The sequence below is a fragment of the Falco naumanni genome, chromosome 10 (assembly GCF_017639655.2).
Source record: "Falco naumanni isolate bFalNau1 chromosome 10, bFalNau1.pat, whole genome shotgun sequence".
In the NCBI taxonomy this organism is placed as follows: domain Eukaryota; kingdom Metazoa; phylum Chordata; class Aves; order Falconiformes; family Falconidae; genus Falco; species Falco naumanni.
Window position 1 is genome coordinate 21,847,810 of NC_054063.1, and position 21,626 is coordinate 21,869,435.

A 21,626-nucleotide genomic window follows, 5' to 3' on the forward strand; every position below is an offset into this window, starting at 1 on the left:
TCCCGAGGGTTCAGATAGAAAGCATATGGCACTTAATCCAGCTTTTAAGGTGACACTTTATTGCTTAATTGATTCATTTTGAAATGATATTTTTGCAGATAGGCACCTATGCAACTTAACGTGGCTCTTAAGCAGATGAGCACTTCCTCCTCAACGAGCTTGATAAGAGTTATTTGTGTTATATACTGTGGATTTTTCCAGTAAATGTGGCTTAATATTTTAATTCTTAGAATGTGTGTCTATTATATATGTGATGCAACTTAATTCTGTTCTGTTTGTGGAATGATTAGCACAGGCCAACTCCCTGTTCCCCTCACTTAACAAAGACCAATGAGCTGTTAATCAAGCTGTTATCTCCATGGTATTACTTGCTAAATGCACTGATTTCATAAGTATGTGGAATCCTTTTTTTTTTTTTCTTTTGAATCTGTATATCATATATAAGACTGAATCTACTTAATAAACACTGTATAACAAAAAGGGCTTTCTCCTCCACTGTCGCACCGCTGGGCGCTGCTGGCACCAGGCGCTCTCCAGCCGCTGCCCCTCGTCCCACCGCCAGCCTGCATTGCTCCCCAGCCCCAGCCTACGCGCTGTGCGAGAGGTCAGTGCCATTGGGCACCAAAGTGGGATCTAAATTTAGGTGTTAAAAGGGAAAAAAAAAAATTATTTCAAGAATTTTGACATAAGCTGTGCTTTCCATTCCTTAACAGACAGCCGCGGGTACCATAGAGAGCAGCGTTAGCACTCACAAGTGGGGCTAGTCACAAATTTTATGCTTAACTTATATTTTGAAAAATTAATTTTGTGAAGTGTCTGTTTTTTGTGGAAAAAAAAATAATAATGGAGTTTTCATTGAAGTTTGTGGAAAGTTTTCCCTCTCCCTCATGGAAAGTACTGATTTTTCGTTACCAGCTTTATTCACTAAATATAATAAACCTTTGCATCCATAAAACGTTTATCTCAAAGCACTGTGTAGATAAAACTCTCCTGATGTGCAGCAGCAGCTGGCTGACAGGAGGGGCCAGGACAGAGCAGTCAAGTCGGTTTGCAGCTTTGGTGGAAACTGCCTTTCCACCTGCGCCTGGGCTGCGGCGCGACCTGCACCTTCCCCAGGGCGGCTGCAGCCCTGAGCGATGGGCCAGGACCCACCTGAGCGTTCGAGCTTGTGTGTACTCACCCGGACAGCACAGCCCAATGGCCCTTCCATAGTAATTCGTTAACGGATGCGTGTACACAGAGCTAACGCGAGGGGTTTATAGCACACAGGTAAAGCGTCTCTCCTCTGCCCCAGCACAGGTTTAGTAACTGTAAGCCTCTGGATAAGCTCTGCTCCTAGGTTTCAAATGGAGCAAGGGAGATGGCTGCAAGCCGTGGGGATTAGCTGTGCTCCGTCACACCAGCGTGCAAACCAGCTTCCAGCACCTTTGGCAATACCTGCTGCTGCTTCTGCAGCGCCGTGGGCAGCGGCGTCTTGGCTGATTCGGACAGTCCCCTCTGTCCGCAGCCAGCTCCACCGCGGAGCCAGGATGTTCCAGCGCACGGCAGAGCTGGACCCCAACAGCAGACGGTCTGTGAGAGAAAATCTACTATTTAGCAGAGAAATACCACAGAGAAAAAAACCACCAATTTACATTTGCTCTGTGTGAAATTCCAACATTAATAGGGTTTTACTCTTGAGACCTCGAAGCTCCCCTGTAACTAATCCTGACATCACCTACCAGACCAATAAAATAGATAATTATTGACTATTTAGTTTTAAAGCTTACTTAAGTAACAACTCTTACTTTTTGCATTCCTTACTTTTAGCTTATTTAGATTAATGGTGTATGTTTAACCACACCTGTGTCTGCAGACAGGCTGCCAGAGTCAGGAGAATATCAAGGAACTACCAAAAACCACAAAAGCCTTTTTTCTCCTGAAAAAAAACCAGTGCTGGAGGACCAGCCACTGCCCTGGCCATGGCTCTTGTGCTGGCACAGACCCGTGGCACATGCCACAGCATGCGGAGACACCGAGGTTGGCTGGAGCGAGGCAGAGTTTAAACCATAAACCTCCTCAAGGCTTGGGACAGAGCTCCCTTGGCGCCAACGCAGCGATGCTGGGCTCGGCCCCCTTTTCCTTGTCACCGTCACTTGTAAAGCGAGCAGACCCAAGCAGCCAGGAGGCTTCGCTGCTGCTGCCTTTGTGGCCACCAACGTGCCAGCACCAGGACATGGAGGAACTGGGAGAACAGGGCACCGGCGCTGCTGTGCCACAGCACTACGCCAGCAGGAAAGGTCGATGTTACGGCCCCGCGCAGATCTCAGCCCCCCAGCCCTGCTTCTCAGTTCATGGAATCATCTACCGTCTGCCTGGTGGGAGATTCACGCCGTGACGAGACCAGAACCCCAACACAAAACTTAACTCCCGTTCTTTTCTTACCTAGAAGAGAGGAAGGGTGGATCAGCGACGTTCCGTTTACAGGCAGTTTCAATAAACAGTGTAACTGGTATCACGCTGTCACGCTCTTTAGAAAACAATTTCAGATCTGTTTATCGAGCAATTATGACAGCAACGTAACGGCACATACGAGCAGCAGCAAGACCTGCCTGGCAGCACCGGGGCTGCTCACGGTGCCCATGGGCATCACCCCAGCTGGGCAGGCAACCCCGTTACCGGGGGGCTCATGCAGTCGCAGCCATCGCTCCCGCAGCCACGCTGCTGCTTTTGGAGGCTCCAGGGTATCCAAGTCCCAAGAGCCACACCGCATCTGCAGTAGGTGCACTGTCTTCAGTTATCTGTAAGTGCATAAAACACGATTTAATGAAGCCAAGACAGCAACGCAGCCCACCCCCACCGCCTTCATCATCTGAGCAGAGCTCTGGAACGCTCCCAGTTAAAAAACACGAGAGGAAAAGCAATATTGCCTTGGAGAGCACAGAGGATGATTTCAGAAAAAGAGGATTGAAACCACAAATGCAGGTTTTACAGAGTGTTTATTTTTCCAATACCACAAGGGACATACATGAGCAGACCCCCCCGAGGGCTCTGCAAACCAGACCAGTTCAATCTGCACACTACAGTGGCCCCAAAGGAGGCAGAGCCAGACCCCCAGCTCCACTCCCTATCTTTGGTAAGCAGGTTTCACACCTCCGCTCCACCTCCACCACCACCGTCCTGTTCACCCCAGGGTGCGGGCAGGCGTGTTGGTCTCCCTCCCACGTCCCCACAACACGAGGCTGTCAGATGCACTAAGGATAAACCATTTCACAGACTAAACTTGTTGCATCCCTCAGGCTTGCATCTCAAATAGGGACTTGCATGTAAAAAAAAAAAAAAGACAAAAAAAAAAAAAAGAGAGACAGAAAAAAAAGTGCACGGTCAAGGGAGGTAGGACAGAGCTAGAAAAGGGACAAGAAGAAAAAAAATTAAAATAAACCCCCTACAATTCTTGCTACTGCCTGCTTAAACAAGAGAGCTGACTTCTCCCCCCAGTGAAGCAATTCACTCGATTAGCAATTGCTCCAAAGAGGCAGAAAGTCAGTTTTGCTCTCAATCTATGGATGCACAAGGATGTTCACCTTCTTGCAATGCAGCTACAGCCATGCTCCAGGAGATCAGTTACAGCAACAACTGCCGGCAGCTTGGAGGAGTGACCAGTGAAGCGCACTCGACTCGGCAAATCCCACCAGGTCATCCTTGAGTCTGCACACCAGTCACCTGCACAACGTGGCATGGACGCCCAGGCAGAGGGAGGCTGTCAGAACCGAGACACACCTTTGCATGTTGAGCCTCACGTCAGCCAAGACAGAATACAGTGGCTCTGACTACAGATGCAGATTAATAACTAACAACCACTTTAATGCAATACTGCTGTAGAGCCTGAAAATCCAAGGGGAAAAAAAAAAAAGAAAAAAAAAGAACCCTTTATGTTCTATGTACATTACATCCATTTACAGAGTTGGCCAGTACTGTGTACAACATATAAATACATGATCAAACAGATGCATAGAGGATACTTACAGGAGCCAAATAATTCACTTTATACATCCAAAAATGAAAATATATTAAAAAAAAAGAAGAAAAAAACACTGCTTTAAATGTTAGGATGATCATCACACAGATGCACAGCTAGACGCTTGCAAGTGGTCAGATGCTGTCGTGTTCAAGTCCTCATTGCAGGGCTGCAATGCAGAGACTGCAGGCCACATAAACGAGCTTCTAGGAACCTCCAACGTTTCACACAAGTTTGTGGAAGTCAGCCAAAAGAGGCAGTCACATCGGCTGGTCCAAGAGTTCAGCCAGGCACACAGTTCCCCAGGCCACACATTTTCCTGCAGACCAGCAGAAGGCATCGGATTGGCACCTGCCACTTCTTTTTTATTTTATTTCTTTTCCTCTTCTTGCATCCTCCGAGTTGGCTCCATCCAGTATATGGTTCGCTGTATACGGCTCCACAGCCACCCGCAGCATGCGTCACTGGGCACCACGTTCTGCTGGAGCATCCAAAAACCGTACAGAACCGTCACGGCAGAGCAAGCTCTTTGCTTACGCTCACTGTGCAGCAGCACTTCCCATGCAAACCGAGAATGGAGATGGCAGAAAGGGAGAGTGGAAGACTGTAGGGCCTCACCTAGCGCAGCCCTGAAATAGAAAACACCCTGTTCCAGTTCCTTTGGATGTAGATTTCCTCGACAAGAGGGTCCACGGATTGCCACAGCAAACTGCCTCTCGCTCAGGTGTTAGCCTCAGCACGTGTATCAAAGCACAATCAGGATTTCCACAATAGCACGAAGCAGAAGGATTGCTCCAGCGGGGCGCAGCCCACCGAGATTGGAGTGTAACCGTGAGCAAGAAAGGGTTTTGCACTGTAGGTTTTAGTGGGAAGGCAAGTCAACTTTCCTCACCAAAACAAAGTGTAATAGCATTTCTACTATAAACAGAATAGTATTTTGTGTACAGGTTTTAGGATCAGTCGTTATCAAAATACACACACTGAATATACAATTTGTCCCATGGCCATAATTTATTATCTCACCACAAGGCACAATACACAAAGCTTAGAGGGTCCTATACAGTCATCATGACAAAATGCCCCACAGCCTTTACACATGATCATGGCTTTAAGGCTGCACGAGCACTTGAACGGTATCTCGTCAACACTGCTGCTATCAGCAAACATCTGCACAGAAAGGGACGTATTATGGTTTGCAGCAAAGTTCGCTTTGTGGGTTAGCTGCATCATGCTTCCAGCAAGACTTCTGGGAAAAGCTGGAGTGTTGGATGAATAATTAAAGCTGGTGGAATTAAGCTGCAGCTTAGAAAGCTTCCCATAAAACGCTTGCTTGATATTGAGCTGAGAAGGTATGGAAGAAGGCTCCAAAGGGTGATTGTGTCCTTTCCCTGGTTCCCTTGAAAACTTAAAAAATGGCAAGTCCATAACCAGTGGAACACTTTGCAAATGCTCAGTCAGCTCCGTGGGGTTTTGCATTGCATCCTTCCGGTTCTCTGTGTTCCTCTTGGCTGGGCTGCCACATGCCAACACATTCTCATTTTTTATTCCTCCCAGGCCATTGGTGTGCTGCTTTGGTGTCCATTCTTCCCTCACAGCTGGGATTCCTTCTCCCGATGCACAGCTCTTGTCTACAGGAATCTGTTTGCTGGGAGACAAGGTTCCCATGGCTGAAACTTGATCCAAAGCTCTGGAGTGATGCAGTCTAACACTGGGTTTGCAAGGAAAACCGGAACCAAAGAGTTTTTTGCCTTGAACTCCAACATAATTTTTATTGACTGACACACCTCCCGTCTGACTCGGACTGAGAGAAGTTACAGATGGAGATAAAAACCGAGGCTCCGTAGAGGCGTTCAGCTTCTCTGGACTTTTATTTGTGACGACACTTGCCAATGGGTTGTGCTGTGGCACCCGATGGACCTTGGGCAACTCCTTTTGCTCCTCAAAGCTACAGGAAGGAAAAGTTCTTTCCTGAGGGCCCGTATCTTCAGGCTTTTGAGAGGCACTTCCCACATTTGCCACTTGGTCTCGGCAGCTTAAAGTCGAGCCAACTTTGGAATGCTTTTCTGGAATAGACTGATCCTCCGCATCTGCTGCTCTAGGCAACGCTGCTCCTGATCCGCACTTATTTTCCTGGGGATCTATGGAAGACCTCATTGAGTGGAAGTCATCACTCCTGCTTAGGGCACTCCCCTTTATTCCTACATCTGCAGAAGACTCTTTGCCAAAATAGCAACTGCTACCTCTCTCCACTTGCAGAGAGAGGCTTTCTGACTGCTTGTCCAGTGGTGGCTGCATAATTTCCACCTTGATGTTGGCATGAGATACTGGGAGAACTTCTTCCAGTGGCAGGTTCCCCTTAAGCAGCTGCATCACCAGAGGGTTGTTGGTTTCAATAGAGGATACGGGCCGAGCAGAACCTGTCGGCTGCTCAGCTTTCTGGGGCAACGATGCATGTGGTCCCCATCTCTGAGATGGGGGTGCACCGCTCACCGCTGCAGCTGCAGGGAAGTCCACAACATAGGCCAGACTATCTGTTTCCACAGACGATGTTGTTCTAATCCTATTGCATCTCTCAGTGCTGCTGTGACAGGAGGAGTCTTTCCCAGCCACTTCCCTACAGCCGGCATTTCTGAAACATACATCCATCTCCACATTCTCATCAGGTACGTCACCTTCAAAATCTGAAGCAGTATCTGTTGTTTCACTGTGTGTACTCTGTATTTCATCATCTCCATTTGTCTTGAACTCTTGGGTCTCTCTCAGTGGCTGACGTGCATTTTCTGGTTCTGTTCTGGGGCACCTCTCCCTCAGCTGCCGAAGTTTTTCAGAGGTATCTATCCTTTTCTGAGAAATAAAGTCATCGTGTAAAGAAGGTTTCACCAGAGACTCTGCATTTTGTTCTTCATTGCTTAGTTTGCCATCACACTCTTTCTCTGCCTGCAAGTGTGCAAAGTTGCACAGCACCGGGACGGCTTTCTCCACTCCAGCAGTCACTGTTTTGGAGTTATCACTATCAGCCACACATGTTTCGGAGCCATTAAATCTAAATCTAGACACCATTTCTGGCTCATGGCATTCTTTACCTCCCAATGACAATTCTGGCAGAAGAGCAGGACAACTGGAGGAACTTTCCTTTACATCAGAATGATAATCCAGCTGTACAGTGGAAGCACCAACACCTTTGAGTTCCGACACAACCCCATCTTCCGTAGGACTGAGCGCAGCTCCCTGCACCTGAGAACACAACAGACCGTTTACTGGAGGACCCACACATCTCAGCTTTGTACTTTGCCTCTCCTGTGACGCAACACAAGATGGGGTTTCGGTCCTTAGGTCACAGAGGAGCTGCTCAGGGCTCTCCTCCTGCCTCTCAGGAGTCGTGTTGTCTAAGGACGACCCAGTCAAAGCATCACAGAACTGCCTTCTAGGTGAACGATCACCAGGCTGAGCTTCCCCTGAGCTAGTGCCTGCAGTGCGTTCCAGAACACCACTTCCCTCGCTCTTTGAAGAAGAGGGCTCTTGTCTCGAAGAGAGGAAGGAATTCCTGTCAGCCTCCTGAGAAGCCACCTCGGAGTGAGCCTTTTCTCCATTCAGATGGAGAGACGACAGTAATTGTGCTCGCTGTAGATCTGACGAACGCTTTCCATGAGTTCTCTTTGATCTCCGGTGCTCTGTATGGCTGCTGGATTCTCCTCCACCACCTCCTTCATCAGTGCTTCTCCCTCCACCTGGGCCACCCCCACCTCCAATGGCGGCTGTAGCAGCTTCTCGCTGGGCTCGGGCTTGCAAAGCACGGGCCTTAATGTCTGCGAGTGTTCTGGCCCCAGTCCTGCCCCGGCTGGAGGGCTCCGTGTTGGGGATGATCCTGGGGCATATCTGGTAAGTGGGCTGACCTTTAACCACCCAGGGTGGTTTAATACGTGAAAGTTGAATCTGAAAGAAAGGGAAAAGCAATTACTTCAGACAGTGAAATGCACTTCATTAGCATCCGTTCATCACAATTCTTACCATAAGAATTCAACGAAAATTTAAAATTCCAACTTAAAAACCTAATTTTGGCAGAGAAGTAGCAAGCTCCCTGTAACCTCTGCTTATGTGCTCTGTCATGTGATACATGAAAGCTCAGTAAATATTAACGTTGTTTTACCAGAGGCTGCAGACAAATACGAAATAAGTGATTTACATACAGATCTTCAGAAATCAAAATGGTCTCCTTTATATCGGGATGACTGCCCTGAAGCTAAGATGGATGCCTCTAGTCAAAATGGGAAAAGCCAGAAGGAACACCAAGATTCTGCCCAAAAGGAAAGGAACTGAGAAATTACACAGGATGAAGAGCAGAATCTCAAGGTCTCTTTTGCAAGTCAGCTAGTTTCAGGAAAAGTCGTTCCTGTATCGACAGAAATGCAAACTAACGGAGTAAGTCAAGGTTACCCTGTGCTCTTGTGCAAAAACCTTGCCATGATTTTCCATTCTTTGCCTGTCTAAATAAGATAGTAAACCATGGTATTCAGAGTTACTTAGCCAGCTCTACCCATGAAACCCTTCCACTTCTTCACTTAAGATGACAACACTTGACATTTTAATAATGTTTTGATGCTACTGAGCGTGACAGCCCTGAGATACCAAGCAGCTACAATTCTCTTTCCTACCCGGATGGGTGGGACTTTTGGCTCCTCTTTAGTAGGCTGTGGCTTTTCTGGGTGAACACTTTCAATTGTGTTACGAAAGGACTGACGATCTTCAAGCCGGGGCTTCTTTTCGGGGAAGGATGCAGAGGCAGCCTCCTCAAAGCATTTCCTCTTCTGGTCCTTGGACTCCCGAGCAGAGTACTCTGGGGGCAAACTGGGAATTCTGTTTGCAGCTGCCAGTGACAGATCCTCCGATTTACTGTGTGATTTGGAAGTCTCTGGAGAGAGGTGCAATTCTGAACTCTCTGGCTTCAGTACTGCAGCCGAAGGGCTCGTCAGGTCATCTTTCTTCAGGTCTGTTTCAGGCTTTGTCTCTTTATGAAGAGAGGAATCTGGTCCTACAGAAGCAGTCTCTTTGGAAGCCTCCATTTGCTCAGGTTCACGCAATTTGTACAGGCTCCTCCTGGCTCTGCATCTCAGGTCAGCCCGAGAGCGTTTCTTGAAGTGCCCATCTCTCTGCCGTGTAGACGGACCGCGCGGCAGTCTTGCTTCTCCTTTAACAGACAGTCCTGTCCTGTTCTCGGCATCTTCTTGCACCAAATTCTGCTCCTGGGATTCTTCTTGGGTCAAGCCCAACCTACAAGGCAAACACAAAAACCAGCTAAAAGCTACAGCCCATCCCAATTTAAGCATTTAATCTTTTATAGTTGTACTGCACACAACTATACATAGTAACGCATCACAAAGCAGAGACTCATCAAAACCTCATTAAGTCAGTCTGCAATGAGATAACCTATACATTTGCTATCCCACATGACTATCACAGGGAATGAGAAAAATAAGAAAATGTAAAAATTATTGATGGAAAACAAGTCATATTAACTTGTCTTGGGAAAAAACATACACAGGCTACAAAATTCTGCTGTGACGCAGCCAGTTCCACCAAGGATTTCCCTGGTGCAACAGTCTGAATGTTTCACCCCAAAACCTGTATTTTTCAAGCAGTTTATGCTGCAACTTCTCAGGTATCTACAAGCAGAAACACACCCTGCCACCTGCATCAACACAGACAGAACAGGACACATGAGGTACAGTTTCTCACTTTTGCCCATAGTAGTCCTCAAAGAACTTCTCTTTCCATTGCTCCACTCTCTTTTCTTTTTCCATCTCCTGCCGAATTCGAACTTGCATCTCGTGGGTGAACTCACCTACATGGAAGGCAAGAGACTGAAATTCAGTTCCAAACAAAAGTGATTCTGCAAATGCAACCTTTTGTGTTTTAACAGTACAGCAGCTCTATATACAAAGGACAGACTTTCTGTTATCGCCCTGCTCTCCACCCTACTACAGATCTACATGCTGCCGGCCACTCCTTACGGGCAATGGTCACGCAGCCTCAAGCAAGTCTGACAAAAAAAAAAAAATCATGTTTTTCCGGACAGAGGCCACCATTTAAGGAAAGATAAGCCTGACATTACTTTACACCTCAACCACTTTGTTCTGAAAGTCCCGTGGCACCAAAGGAAAATCATCTTTGGTTTTTAAAGAAAACAGAACAAAAAAAGAAGACAAGTTGGGGGCAACATAGTCAGATAAGACTGCAGAGTTGGACTAAACTCTCATTCATTAACTGTAAAAGAAAAGAAAACAAACAAACAAAAAATATCCCATGAGTACCGATCCTCCAGCCACCCAGGAAAGCAAAGCTGCTCACCATCAGCTAGTCGTTCTCTCCAGCTCTGCGCAGCGTGGGTGAAGAATTCATTATTCAGAGCACTGCCACTGAGACGCATCAGCCCGTCAGCCCCAACCTGACGGGGCAAACAGAAAAAAACATTTGCTCCAGCCATTCTGCAACCAAGAGGCGATGCGGTGAAAACACTCCAGTGCTGCACCCTCATACCTGTCTATCAACTTCTGGAAGGAGGTAAAGCAGCTGCTGCTGAAAGTGTGATGGGAGCGCATTAAAGGTTCTGGAGTTTATCAGAGCTCGCAGGTTTGTATTGACAAGAATGGAACCAGGTGTTTCAAAGTCAATATCTTCACCCCTGTTTCGTTTCATTTGCCCTGTAGTTTAAGGACAGGCAAATAAAATAATCATTGTCATATAAAAGTATTTCAGCATTACAGGCAAGAATTTAATCTCTAACTACTACAGCAAAAGGAGCAAAATATATGAGAAAAGACTGTGGCATTGAAGTATGAAGAAAGACTCTCAAACACCAGTTAGCACACATGCATCTGGAATTTTGATATGAGGCCACGTTTCTGTCATATTCATGTACAATTCTTGATGCTGCTCTTCAGACTAGGCAAACTTTTAAACGACTGCCTCAGTAACATTCAGGGAGGAAGACCTGGCTTGCGAGCCTCAAGGTCATCATATGCCTTCTGAAGGAAGACAGCCTCGCTGTTCTTTTCTCAGATATACACGGACTTCAACATTGCCTGCTTTTACGGCCAGTTATTTTTCAACTTTAACCAGAAACACCTACCAGCTGTGGGCTTTCGGATACCTCTCAGAAGCTGCGGAGGATCCCTGTTTATTTCTGTCCTACTGCGCAAGGTGGCTTTGCACAGGGCCAAAGAGCTGCTGCTGCTGCTGGATGTGCTGCTGCTCTCCCCATCAGCATGCCTCCCTGTGAAGCCTAAAAGCAAAACGATTCCATAAAAATATACAAAGAAAAACAGAAACCCAACTTGGAGATGGTTTAACAGAGAAGAATTACGTGCTAATAAGAGATCCAGTATTACAGGCTATTGCCTATCTACCAACTATTTTGGTGGAGTTAAATGTATACAGAGTTCTCTGTGGTCACATGCATTCTCGTCAAGAGTTAAAGTCGTCCTCAGGCAAACTTACAGATAACTAGGGACTACTGAATTATTATTAGAAATAATGTCATTAGAAAACCACCACAACAAAAGCAATGCTCACCTGAGGCAGACTCCATGTGTGCCCCATTTACTTTCAGGGGTGTTAAGACAACACGTGGCAGCATTACACCAGTCTTCTTCTTTTGTTTGGTTGTCTGCAGTCCAGAAAGAAACAAACAAAAAGAAAATATCCAAAGGAACAAAGACATTATGGAGAGGTAAAATAATCTTCTAAGCAGCACAGTCCTCAAAGAACTACCTAGCCCCTAGGTAAATCTTCAGGTGTCAACATGTATGAATAGCAGAGAATTCAAAAATACTTTCCTGTACTTGACTCCTCCCCACACTGCGAACTCCTCACCTAAGCAAACAGCCCTGTAACTCTTTGAGGACCTGTGCACAACTAGTCCCTGCCACGCCAACCCAGCTATCACACAGTAATGGAAGCTCCCCTTGCGAGGCTTCACATTTCCCGTCAGCCCCACTTCTTCCTACCTGGGAGGCGGTTCTGTAGCTCTCCCTGGTAGTAGCAGGTCCCTTGCTCTGAGATTCAGTGGAACACGAGGCATTAGAGGAGGTGTCGTCAAGAGACACTGAAAGAAATGGGCACTCAGTCAGACACAGAAGTAGATCCTATAGTTTAAGATTAATGTCATTAGACACTTACCATCATTATCACCACTCACAGTGCTTGCTTCATTGGACTCACAGCTTTCTGCGTCTGCTGTATCCTCCAGCTCCTCCCCTTCTGGCACAGACAGATTCCGGGACCACTGCAAGGCATCCTTCTAAATGGGCAAACAGAACCAGCATGGCTACGGTCCTCCCTCCCAACCACTGGGAACAGACAGTTTAGCGGATATAGTTTTTAAGCTTATTTTTTTTATCTTCCCTATTTTAATCCTTGATGCAGAAAGGTATTTTAAAGTGTATTTAGGCTCACAGTGGAACAGAAGTCATATAAACTATTAGCACGCTTCATAGACACCTCCTAGTTGAGTAATTCAAACATACTCAAAATTCATAAGGATAATAACTGATTGCAATTTTCTGCAAGCAAGCAGCTTCTATTAAAAAGAAGTATCTCATTCTTACTACAAAAGAGCAGGTAGCATCAGGATAGCCAAATAATAAGACAGGGAGCTTAAGAGTTGTATTTGCTATTTGTATAATCAAAGCCATTTCAATGCCATCTATTTTCAGCAAAACACAACAATTTAACATTTTCTGATATCAGGGTAAAAAAACCAAAAAACAAATGAAATAGCTGAGATACCTGTTGTCTACCATGCTGACATTTATCAGGGAACCCAATGGTACAAAACAATGCAAAAGAAAAGCCTAAGACCAGAAACATTTTCAACATTTAAGATTAGCAGGACAATAAACTAAAAATAAAAAACATTCCACAAAGATCTCAAGATCTGAGGAAAATGGTGATGCTAAATATACACAGAATGCAGTGGAACACAAAACAAACAACTAGAAAAATGAATACACATTTTCCTATCAAGATTTTACTTGTAGCTACAAGCTCTCAGACCAGTTTAATTTATTGGTTGGCTGTGTTCCCTTGAGGCTGGCAGAAAAGGAGAGCATGGAACTGTTTCGATAAGCAGCCACCTGAGTTGGACACCAAGTACTGGAATAAGAGGATTTACCTTCTTTGTGAAATTCAAGAAATAATAGTTTGGTTTTTTTTTTAAAAAGGAATTTATCATATACGGCTGAATATAGCTGAAAGGTACAAGCTCTAATGAAATAATGAGTTCCAGACACCCTTTCACATGACACTCTCACATGCGGCACATCCAGCTCATATGATGCTCCGTGACAGTTTAACACTCAGCTATGCGTAACAAGCAGAACTTGCACCTCGGCCCTCAGCTGCAAGCAGGAACTCAGCGTTTACCTTCAGTGTGAAAAGGCTGATGCGTCCGGGCAGTTTGTAAAAGAGTCCATCACCTCCCCTGGAATTGGAGTGGAGCATGGCGTTGAGGCATGCTAGGGGAGAAGTGCCACTGAAATAGAAAAAGAAAGAAAACATTAAGTGTTAAGGAACGGCCTTATCAAGAAAACAGCCCGAAAGACCTGTTTAAACGGGCATCATTTAGCTGAGGGGAACTGAGATGCTGCTCATGAACTTTACGGGGTGGGCACCTCAGTCAGAACAGTACTACCGTTATCCTTTTTGACCTGTACATCAACCTCAACACATCACAGCGAAGCAACCGGCAGAAAACAGGAAATGTTACACCAATTTTAAAGTTACTCTCAGTCCGTTTTAGACGCTTAACAAATTTACCTGTTTCCTCCCTTTCTCTGCTTGAAACTTTCAGAGTTGGATTGATTTTACAGAAAAACCCCAGAATTCTTTAGCAGTAGAGAGATGTAAACAAAACCAGCACAAATTGTACACATATGTGTTTCTGGAACATCTTCCCTCACATGTCACAGACAAAACTGCACTAGCAAAGTCAGACAGACAAGGTCTGATGTGCTAATTTGTCACGTCCTACGTAACTCCCTGGTTAAAGTAACCTTCCTACACTCACACTGGTGGAACTTCTGTGCCACAAAATCTCATGTTTTCCAGTAAGTTACACATGTACAGGCAGAAAGTTACCTGGAAGAGACATTAAAGCGGTATTGATTTCATTATTATTGAAAGTGAAACTAAAAACTGGATTGAGATAAAATATTTCAAAGAAAATCTTTCTCAAATTGAAAACTTAGAACAATTTCCGTTTCCACCCTGAACGCGTTTAGTTTTTGGACATTTCTTCACAAGCCTTGGCAACAGAAAAAATTACTCTTTTAGATCCTATGAAAAAAAAATTCCAGCCTTCTGTCCTGTTAGACAGTGTTTTCCCTTCTGTGTTCAACAGACGCTCCAAGCACGCTAACCAGCCACAGACTGCCTTCTCAGAATGGCAAAATAAGCAGTTTTCCTCGAAATGAGAAAAAAAAAAGAGAAAAAAAAAATAGAAAAAAAAAATGAGAAAAAAACCCAAACAGTTAAGAAACTCTCCTAGGAGCTAGGACTCAGCAGTGGTGCTGGGCCCAAGTGTCCCGTCAGCCACGCGGGACCATCAGTGCCACCCATAAGGAACGCTGCCCCCGCAACAGACCAGTGTGACCCCCAAACCAGGGAGCAGTGCCTCAGGGCTGATTCAAAGGGAAAAACATCTCGAGCCCCTTGAGCCATTTCCTCCAGGAAATGGAGTTTCAGGAAGGGCTGCTACACAAGTACCAGCAAGGTCTGCTGCGTATTCAGCCAGGCAGGATCACCGCCTTTATTCTGTGAACAACTACACTCTGAAGAAAACAGCCCTTTCTTGAAGCAGAGAATTAATGACTGGGGAAGGAAGAGCAGACATCCCAAGGGAAAAACACCGACCTTTAAAGGAACGATTTTACTCTGTGAGATTTAACTGGACACATGCTCCAAAGTCTGGTCTTTAGTAACATACTGTGACAGTTCACTTGTCAAAATGGGGAGAGCACCAAGACAGGTTACACGTGTGAAAAGAGACCTGCTACTGCCTTCAGCAGAGGACAGCCTGTGCGTGCAGATCTTCAACTACCTGCTTAACTAACAGGACCGACGCAAGAAAGGTGTGGAGTACTGACTACAACAAAGCTATATGAAGGTCCTCATTAAAAGCCCGTCTGAATTAAGACTCAGAGCTGTGAAACCACTGCCTGCATCCACATCGGTGAAGATCTCCTCAGCAAGGATCGCCAGCGGCACGTGGGTGTTCCAACAGCTCCAGTGTCGATGCAGCAACACATGCCAGCATCGTCCCTTTCCAAACAATGGAACTCCTACACATGACACCTCTGTATGCATCACTGGTTTCCACTATTCAAACAATCTCAGCTGTTTCCTGATTTCAGACACAAATAAGGAGCAGAAACAAGCTAAAATTTTGAGTTGTTAGGTCCCAGGACTTAGTTTACCTTCTGTAGCCGGGCAAAGTACAGGTTCAGGAAACACAAACACCATCATGGTAGAAAAGAGTCCACAGAATCAAGGTGAGGAGGAAGCAAGACTAGTCCACACATCTGGATTCCCAAGCAGTCAACCACTGTGCAGCAGCCAAAAGAGACTGCTTTTGCTGTCTTTCAGAGTCAAACTTGCTTTTTTTGCCATGCAGCACTAACTGAGGCATTTGGGCTATCATGGTTACCTACTCTTTTGGATCTGCAAGACACACTGCATCTCTCTTCTACTGCTGTCACAGGAATTTAACCAAGGGAAACAGCCTCCCACTCCTAGCGTTTCCAAGGCTCTGTATCAGGTTCTTTTCCATATGAAATCCACTGTATGGGCATCTTCTCCATACAGTGTCAAGAGCCGCAACAGTGTGAGCAGCGCTACCACAGTGCTCGAAAATCTGAGCAGAAGTTAGTATAGTAATATAAAATGAAGACTTTTACGAGTCTCCTAAAACATAATGTCTGCTCTAGAAATGAAGCATCAGAGGAGACCAAATTAAACTGTTCTCAAACTAGAGTCACAATAGCAGAAACTACTGAGAGCTACTTATGAGAGAACCATACAAGTGGTAAGTACAACACAATGCAGGAGTCTGATCTGCAACAGGCATTTATTTTACAATAGATGGATGAAGGGGACTCTGTACATTATCAAAAAATCCAAGAGCAGCTTTCAGGTATTGTCACAGACACCGCCCTCCCCCCAGCCTGTATACTAATGTCTATACTGTCATCTGAAACTACAATGCTAGAAAGATAAAAAAAGGAAGAGAAGTGGGCTGGAGATGGGGCAGAACTGCACGAAGCAACACAAGCCTTCATACGCAGTCTCTCCCATGCTCCATACTATGTTTTAGACAAGATCATCAATACTAACCTCATTTCCTTTAGTCCTTCAGCCTCTATGACCTGCAGAATCTGTTTTGGGGTCATAGGAGCATCAGAGTAATTTTCCAGCACCTGAAAAAGACAGAAAGACCATGTGTCATTACAGAATTTGCTTCTGCATTAACAGAACTGCCCCATAACTGCGGTTCAGATCCAATAATGTGCCTCTTAAAACTTTATTCATCTGCAAAAGACACACACTAAAAATTTCAGAGTCACGGTAAGCACGGCAAAAGGCTTACCTTTATCTGGTCCCTAATTAACTGAAATAAAAACATGAAGGAGAGAAAAAGACGAATTTGGCCTTGACCCCATAGCATGAAACCAGTGGAAGCTTTACCACAGACTTCAATTTAGGTTAGACCGAGCTGCTGCCACGTATGGCCTTCAGGACTGCTCGGTGGTTAGCAGCCCTCAATGTAACATGTTCCCCCTGCCATACACCTTCCTACCTTTCAATAAAGCATCCAGTATTTTTCTGCCCCTACAAGTATTACTGTACAACTCTATAATTCAACAGCATACCTTCCTTGGATTACTGCATTCATTTCATCTTCGCTCCATCTCAAGAAGGGTACCATGGGTAAGAGCCAGAATTCTTGTCAGAGAAGGACAGAATTCAGAAAAGGACAACAATAACAGTAAAGGACGTGGAAAAAAGTTATGGCTAGAGACACTAAAAAGATTTGCATAGCCTGCCTTTGAAAGAAATGAGTAAAATCAAATATTAAATAGGCAATACAATAAGTAACAACTCATCCTTTCATATATTACATGAAGAATAGAATTGCCACTTACAAGCAAAGAACTAAAGAGGCTATTATTAAAAAAAAAAAAAAAAAAAAAAAAAAAAGCGCGCCTGTGGAACTTACTGCTCCAAAACATCTAGAAGCAAGAACTCAAGAATTCAAAACCAGGACTGGACATTTCTGTGGATAAGATGATTACCCACATAAACAGGAAACAATGAACAAAAATAAGCTGCAGTAGATGTAAGCCACGATGTTTCTTTGGGAGCAGATTACCCTACAGCTGCCTAACACGCTGTCTCCTGCGCCTTCCATTGAAGCAGACAGCGCTGCTCTCTGAATGCAAAAGACACTGAACTCAACAGACCTCTGGGTCCGAATGAGCAAAACGGCTGCGATACAGGCACAGGACATGGCCTGAAACATTCAAGAAAAGCTGCAAGGGGTATTCACTTGGGAAGTTTTTGATCGTAACCGTGGTCTAAATTCCCCCAACGTAATGGCCACGATGATGCACGGTCCTGATTTCATTTGTCACCATGCTTTAGAGGAGTCAGCAACACACTATCTTTCAGTCTGACTTGTGGGAGAAGCCATTGGAGGAACCCAAATGCCCCATTTATATCAGTGACATCTAGAACTGAGTCACTGCAGCACCGTGGCAAGGCACAAAGCCCAGTCTGCCTTCTGAAGTGGCATGAACAGGACATTTGCAAAAAAAAAAAAAAAAAAAAAAAAAAAAGACAAAGTTGTGCAGTGCAACTTTTGCAACTCCACACCATCTCTAACATCCACAAGTAAAAAAAAAACCCAATCCATGTCACTGTAGTTCTGCACTTCAACTATATTTTGTGATAAAAGGAATTTCTTAAATCATATCCAGCCAACACGCATTTTTCAGATGCTTGAAGATCATAAGCATCGGTGGTGCTAACCTGGAAGGGGACGGAAATTTGAGAACTACGTAAACTGAGATAAAGCACAATGAAAACACAAAGAGTTTAAAGAAAAGATCAAAGAAAGTGATAAGCCATATTCAGAGGGAGTACACAGTTTTAATTCCCAGTCAATACAGCTCTCTCACCCTTCTTCCTCCACTAATCAAAAAACCTCCATAGGTTACGTTTCCATGCCTTCCTCGTGAACTGTCACCCCCCATCACTCAAAGGGAGGAGACAGCTGACAAGGGGAAACACATCACTCCCAGGCTGAGCGCAAGATCCACAAAATGGAACATGCCGGTTTTGAAATAGAAGGAAATTCTCCACAGCTTATAAACTCCCTCTCAAGTGACACGCACAGCAAGCGAAATACACAGCCTAAAACTGAGCATCAACAAGCATTTACATAAAGATAAAAGATTCTACACTCAGGGGAACAATTTCCAATCAACAGCTATATTAAGTGTACAGGCTGCTTAATGGCAGAAATGGGGGAAAGAAGAAGATCCTGCAGTCCTGCAGCTTTAGCCACCAGAAGCCGGACTCCTGTACTGGCCCTCTCCAGCCTGCCAGCACCACGTCAACCTTCCATCAGGAGCTACACCTTGAACAACATTAGCTATTTCTTACCCCCAAAAAAGATTTTTTTCCCCCCCTCCTCCACTATTTATAATACTGATAGTCAAGTGTTCCTATGCCCCCAATGATGGAAGTTTCCATCACTCCCCCCATCAGTTTACCGGGCAACCAGCTCTGACAGCACTTGTTGAATAGTCCTACGGCTCTGGGTGTTCAAGCGAATCTTTAAAGGCTTAGTTTATGGAATGTGTGTAGTATTAGGTCTGTAGGAGCAGCAACACTGAAATGCACTTTTGCTGATGATTCTCAGAAACAAATAGAGAGGAACACAAAATACAATAGTGTGTGTCAGAAAGGAAAATTAAAAGCATTTTGACAGGGAGCACATGTAAGACGAGTTAAATAAAGATCTATTTTTAGTGGATTTACAATCAGTCCTGCAAGCTGGAAGTGCGGCTACGCAACTGTAGGTCTAAGTGGATAATCTAGTATGAGATTGTTCTATTTCTGGTTCATCAATGGCTCTAAGATGCTGTTGAGGCTTAGACATCTCCTGTACCCACAGTGCCTATGCCTGAGGTTCTGACCAAACGACAGGAGAGAGGAGCTGTGTGAAGCGATCCATCCCTCTGCCATCACACGGGGTGAGGATGCGTGTTAGGAGACTGCTTCAGAGTCGCAGTCTCACGTGCTGCTTTAGGCAGCCTATAAATACCGTTTTGGTTTTTTTTTTTCCCACCTGTTAGAGCTCAGAACATCTGAATGAATGCAAGGTCACCCAGTACTGCCTCTGCCCCCGAGGTCACCTACCAGGAAAGCATCCCTGTCACCCACAGTGACGTGCTTGGCTCACAGAGCCAGGATCTTTGAGAACTGCACGATGAAGTACTAGAGCACCAGATTCCTGCAGTGAAGTTCTACAGCAGCTGGCTCGTGCCCTTCTCCAGTTTTTCAAGCTAAGTCATGTGCGTCTAAAATATTATAATTTACACACAAAAGATTATGCAAGCTGCTGGAAGATAGATGCTTGTCCGATTAGGTTTCCTCCTGGCAAGCAGTAAGAAAACACTCTGACAGCCAAACAAATCTTACTCAGAAGGAGCACCAAGAGCTATCCTGAACATCCTCAATACCAGACATGAGTCTCAGCTGGACTCACCCGTACTGCTCCTTCTGAATGTTTATGTGCTCCAATGTAACCTGGCCCAGCAAAGCCAAAATAAATACATGCACAAAAGAAAAAACAAAGAAAAAAAACACCCTCAAACCCTGTAAATCCATTTCTACACGTCTACTACAGCCAGTACACCCGTATCCTCACAAGCTGAGTACCACTGACAGGGCTACACGGAGGAAACTGCAGAGGTTCGTTCATGCCGACAGCAGGCAGCCGGATTGTCCCTTACTCCACTCCTGTACCTGCACGGATCTGTGTCACCGAGAGGGAGCAGCTGCTAGGCAGAAGCCAGAGACAGCAAAGCTCCTTCCAGCCAGCTGCAAAAGCAGACAGCAGCGACCATCAGCACTCCGTGCAGGCAACAAGCTCAAGCACCTCCAAACACAGCCCTTAAATAAAGCTTCTGACTGGTTTGTGCTCGCTACCTGAAAGACAGAGAAGTTATTTTTATAATTCCTGGTCTATAAACAGGGTTCAAGACAGATAGGGCTCACAGGCTTCATGGAGGGAAATCACTCTGCTCCCATTGCGATGGCCGAGCGGCAGCACCGTCCCAACAGCCCTACACAAGCACCATCAAAGCAGACCTGGGTTTGGAAGTTTAAACCGTCAACAAGCACGTTCTTAAAGCCAAAAATACATTCTTAAAGACAAAAAAGACCAAGGTACACCCGCAGCTATGTCTCCTAAAGAGAAAAGCAACAAGATAACGGCTGCTGGGCGCTGCGGACGCCAGGCTCAGCACAGCCGTGGCGTGGGCAGGCACCGAGAGCCGGGCAGGCACGGCAGGAGCGCTGGGCTCTGCCGGGGCTGGGCCCAAACCCGCAGCCTCAGGAATCAAACCAGAAACTTTTGACAGCGGCGCGGCCCCGAACGGCGGCCGGGCCACCCCGAGGCTGCGCTGCCTCCCCCGCGCCTGAACCCCTGCCCGAGCCCGGCCGCAGCCCTGCCCGTGCCGGGCACCCCCGGGCAGAAGCCCCGAAGGGCCCGGGACGGCACCGCCGAGAGCCCGGCCCGGGGCCCGCCACGGCCCGGCGGGAGGCAGCGGCGGCTCCAGGGGGAGCCCCGCATTCCCCGGCCGGCCCCGGGGCTGGGCTCGCAGCGCCCCCGCAGCTCCGGCCCCCCCCGCCGGGTGCTTCCCCTCCCCGCCGGGCTGGGGGAGGGAAACAACCAGGGAGGGGGCACCGGAGCGCGCCGACCGCGGGGGGTAGCAGCGCCCCCGGCCCTGCCCCCGGCCTCACCCCGCCCGCGGCGGCAGGCGGCCCCATCACCGCGGGGGGCCGGAGCCGGAGCCAGCGCAGCCCCCGGGCGGGGGAGGCCCCGCCGAGCCCCGCGCCCCCTCCCCGGGGCCCGCCCAGGCCCCCCCGCGGCGGGGCGGCACCCCCCCCCCCTCACCAGGCGGGCGGCCTCGGCCCACGTGCGCTCCTTCTTCCTCCGCTGCTTCATCTCCTTCATCCTCCTCCCGCGCGGGCGGCGGCGCGGCGGGCGCGGACCGTTAGGCGCGCGGGCGGGCGGGCTGGGCGGCGGGCGGGCGGCGGCGGCGGGGGCGGGGCGGGCACGCGCGGGCGCGCGGGGCGGGGCGCGGGGCGGGGGCGGCTCCGGGCGCTACGGGAGGAGGCGGGGGAAGAGGCGGAGGCGGCGGCGGCGGCGGCGGCGACTCGGGCCCGACATAACAACGGGGTCAAAGGGCCGGGAGCGGGGGGGGAGGGGGCGGGGCTCGGCGACGGTGGCCGCGGCGGGACACGGCGGGACGCGCGCGCGCCGCGAGCCGAGGGGCGGGGCCGG

The 21,626-nt window shown here is 47.1% G+C and overlaps 1 protein-coding gene across 2 annotated transcripts; it reads right to left on the reverse strand.

The window, feature by feature from the left end:
- Positions 1–3,816: 3,816 nt before the first annotated feature.
- Positions 3,817–21,355, reverse strand: ASXL1 (ASXL transcriptional regulator 1). 2 transcript variants are annotated; one of them, XM_040608629.1, is made up of 12 exons: positions 21,237–21,355; positions 16,385–16,467; positions 13,418–13,526; positions 12,173–12,293; positions 12,001–12,098; positions 11,567–11,660; positions 11,124–11,276; positions 10,532–10,695; positions 10,343–10,439; positions 9,731–9,836; positions 8,650–9,265; positions 3,817–7,930 (listed from the first exon to the last, which is right to left on the reverse strand). In XM_040608629.1, exons 1-12 carry the CDS (start codon positions 21,294–21,296, stop codon positions 5,012–5,014), a joined length of 4,620 nt encoding a protein of 1,539 aa, XP_040464563.1. In that variant the 5' UTR covers positions 21,297–21,355; the 3' UTR covers positions 3,817–5,011. The 2 variants fall into 2 exon arrangements, with proteins under 2 accessions (XP_040464563.1, XP_040464564.1); XM_040608630.1 differs by lacking the exon at positions 21,237–21,355 and adding an exon at positions 16,921–20,718.
- Positions 21,356–21,626: the final 271 nt, after the last annotated feature.

Bases quoted from the DNA above. Each gene is read 5' to 3' on its own strand.
- ASXL1 (XM_040608629.1), bottom strand. From the start codon at position 21,296: ATGAAGGAGATGAAGCAGCGGAGGAAGAAGGAGCGCACGTGGGCCGAG. The intron at 10,696-11,123 runs GTAGGTGTTTCT...CTTAAACTACAG, and splicing joins TATCCGAAAGCCCACAGCTG to GGCAAATGAAACGAAACAGG. The intron at 9,266-9,730 runs GTGAGAAACTGT...TTTGCCTTGTAG, and splicing joins GAGGACTACTATGGGCAAAA to GTTGGGCTTGACCCAAGAAG.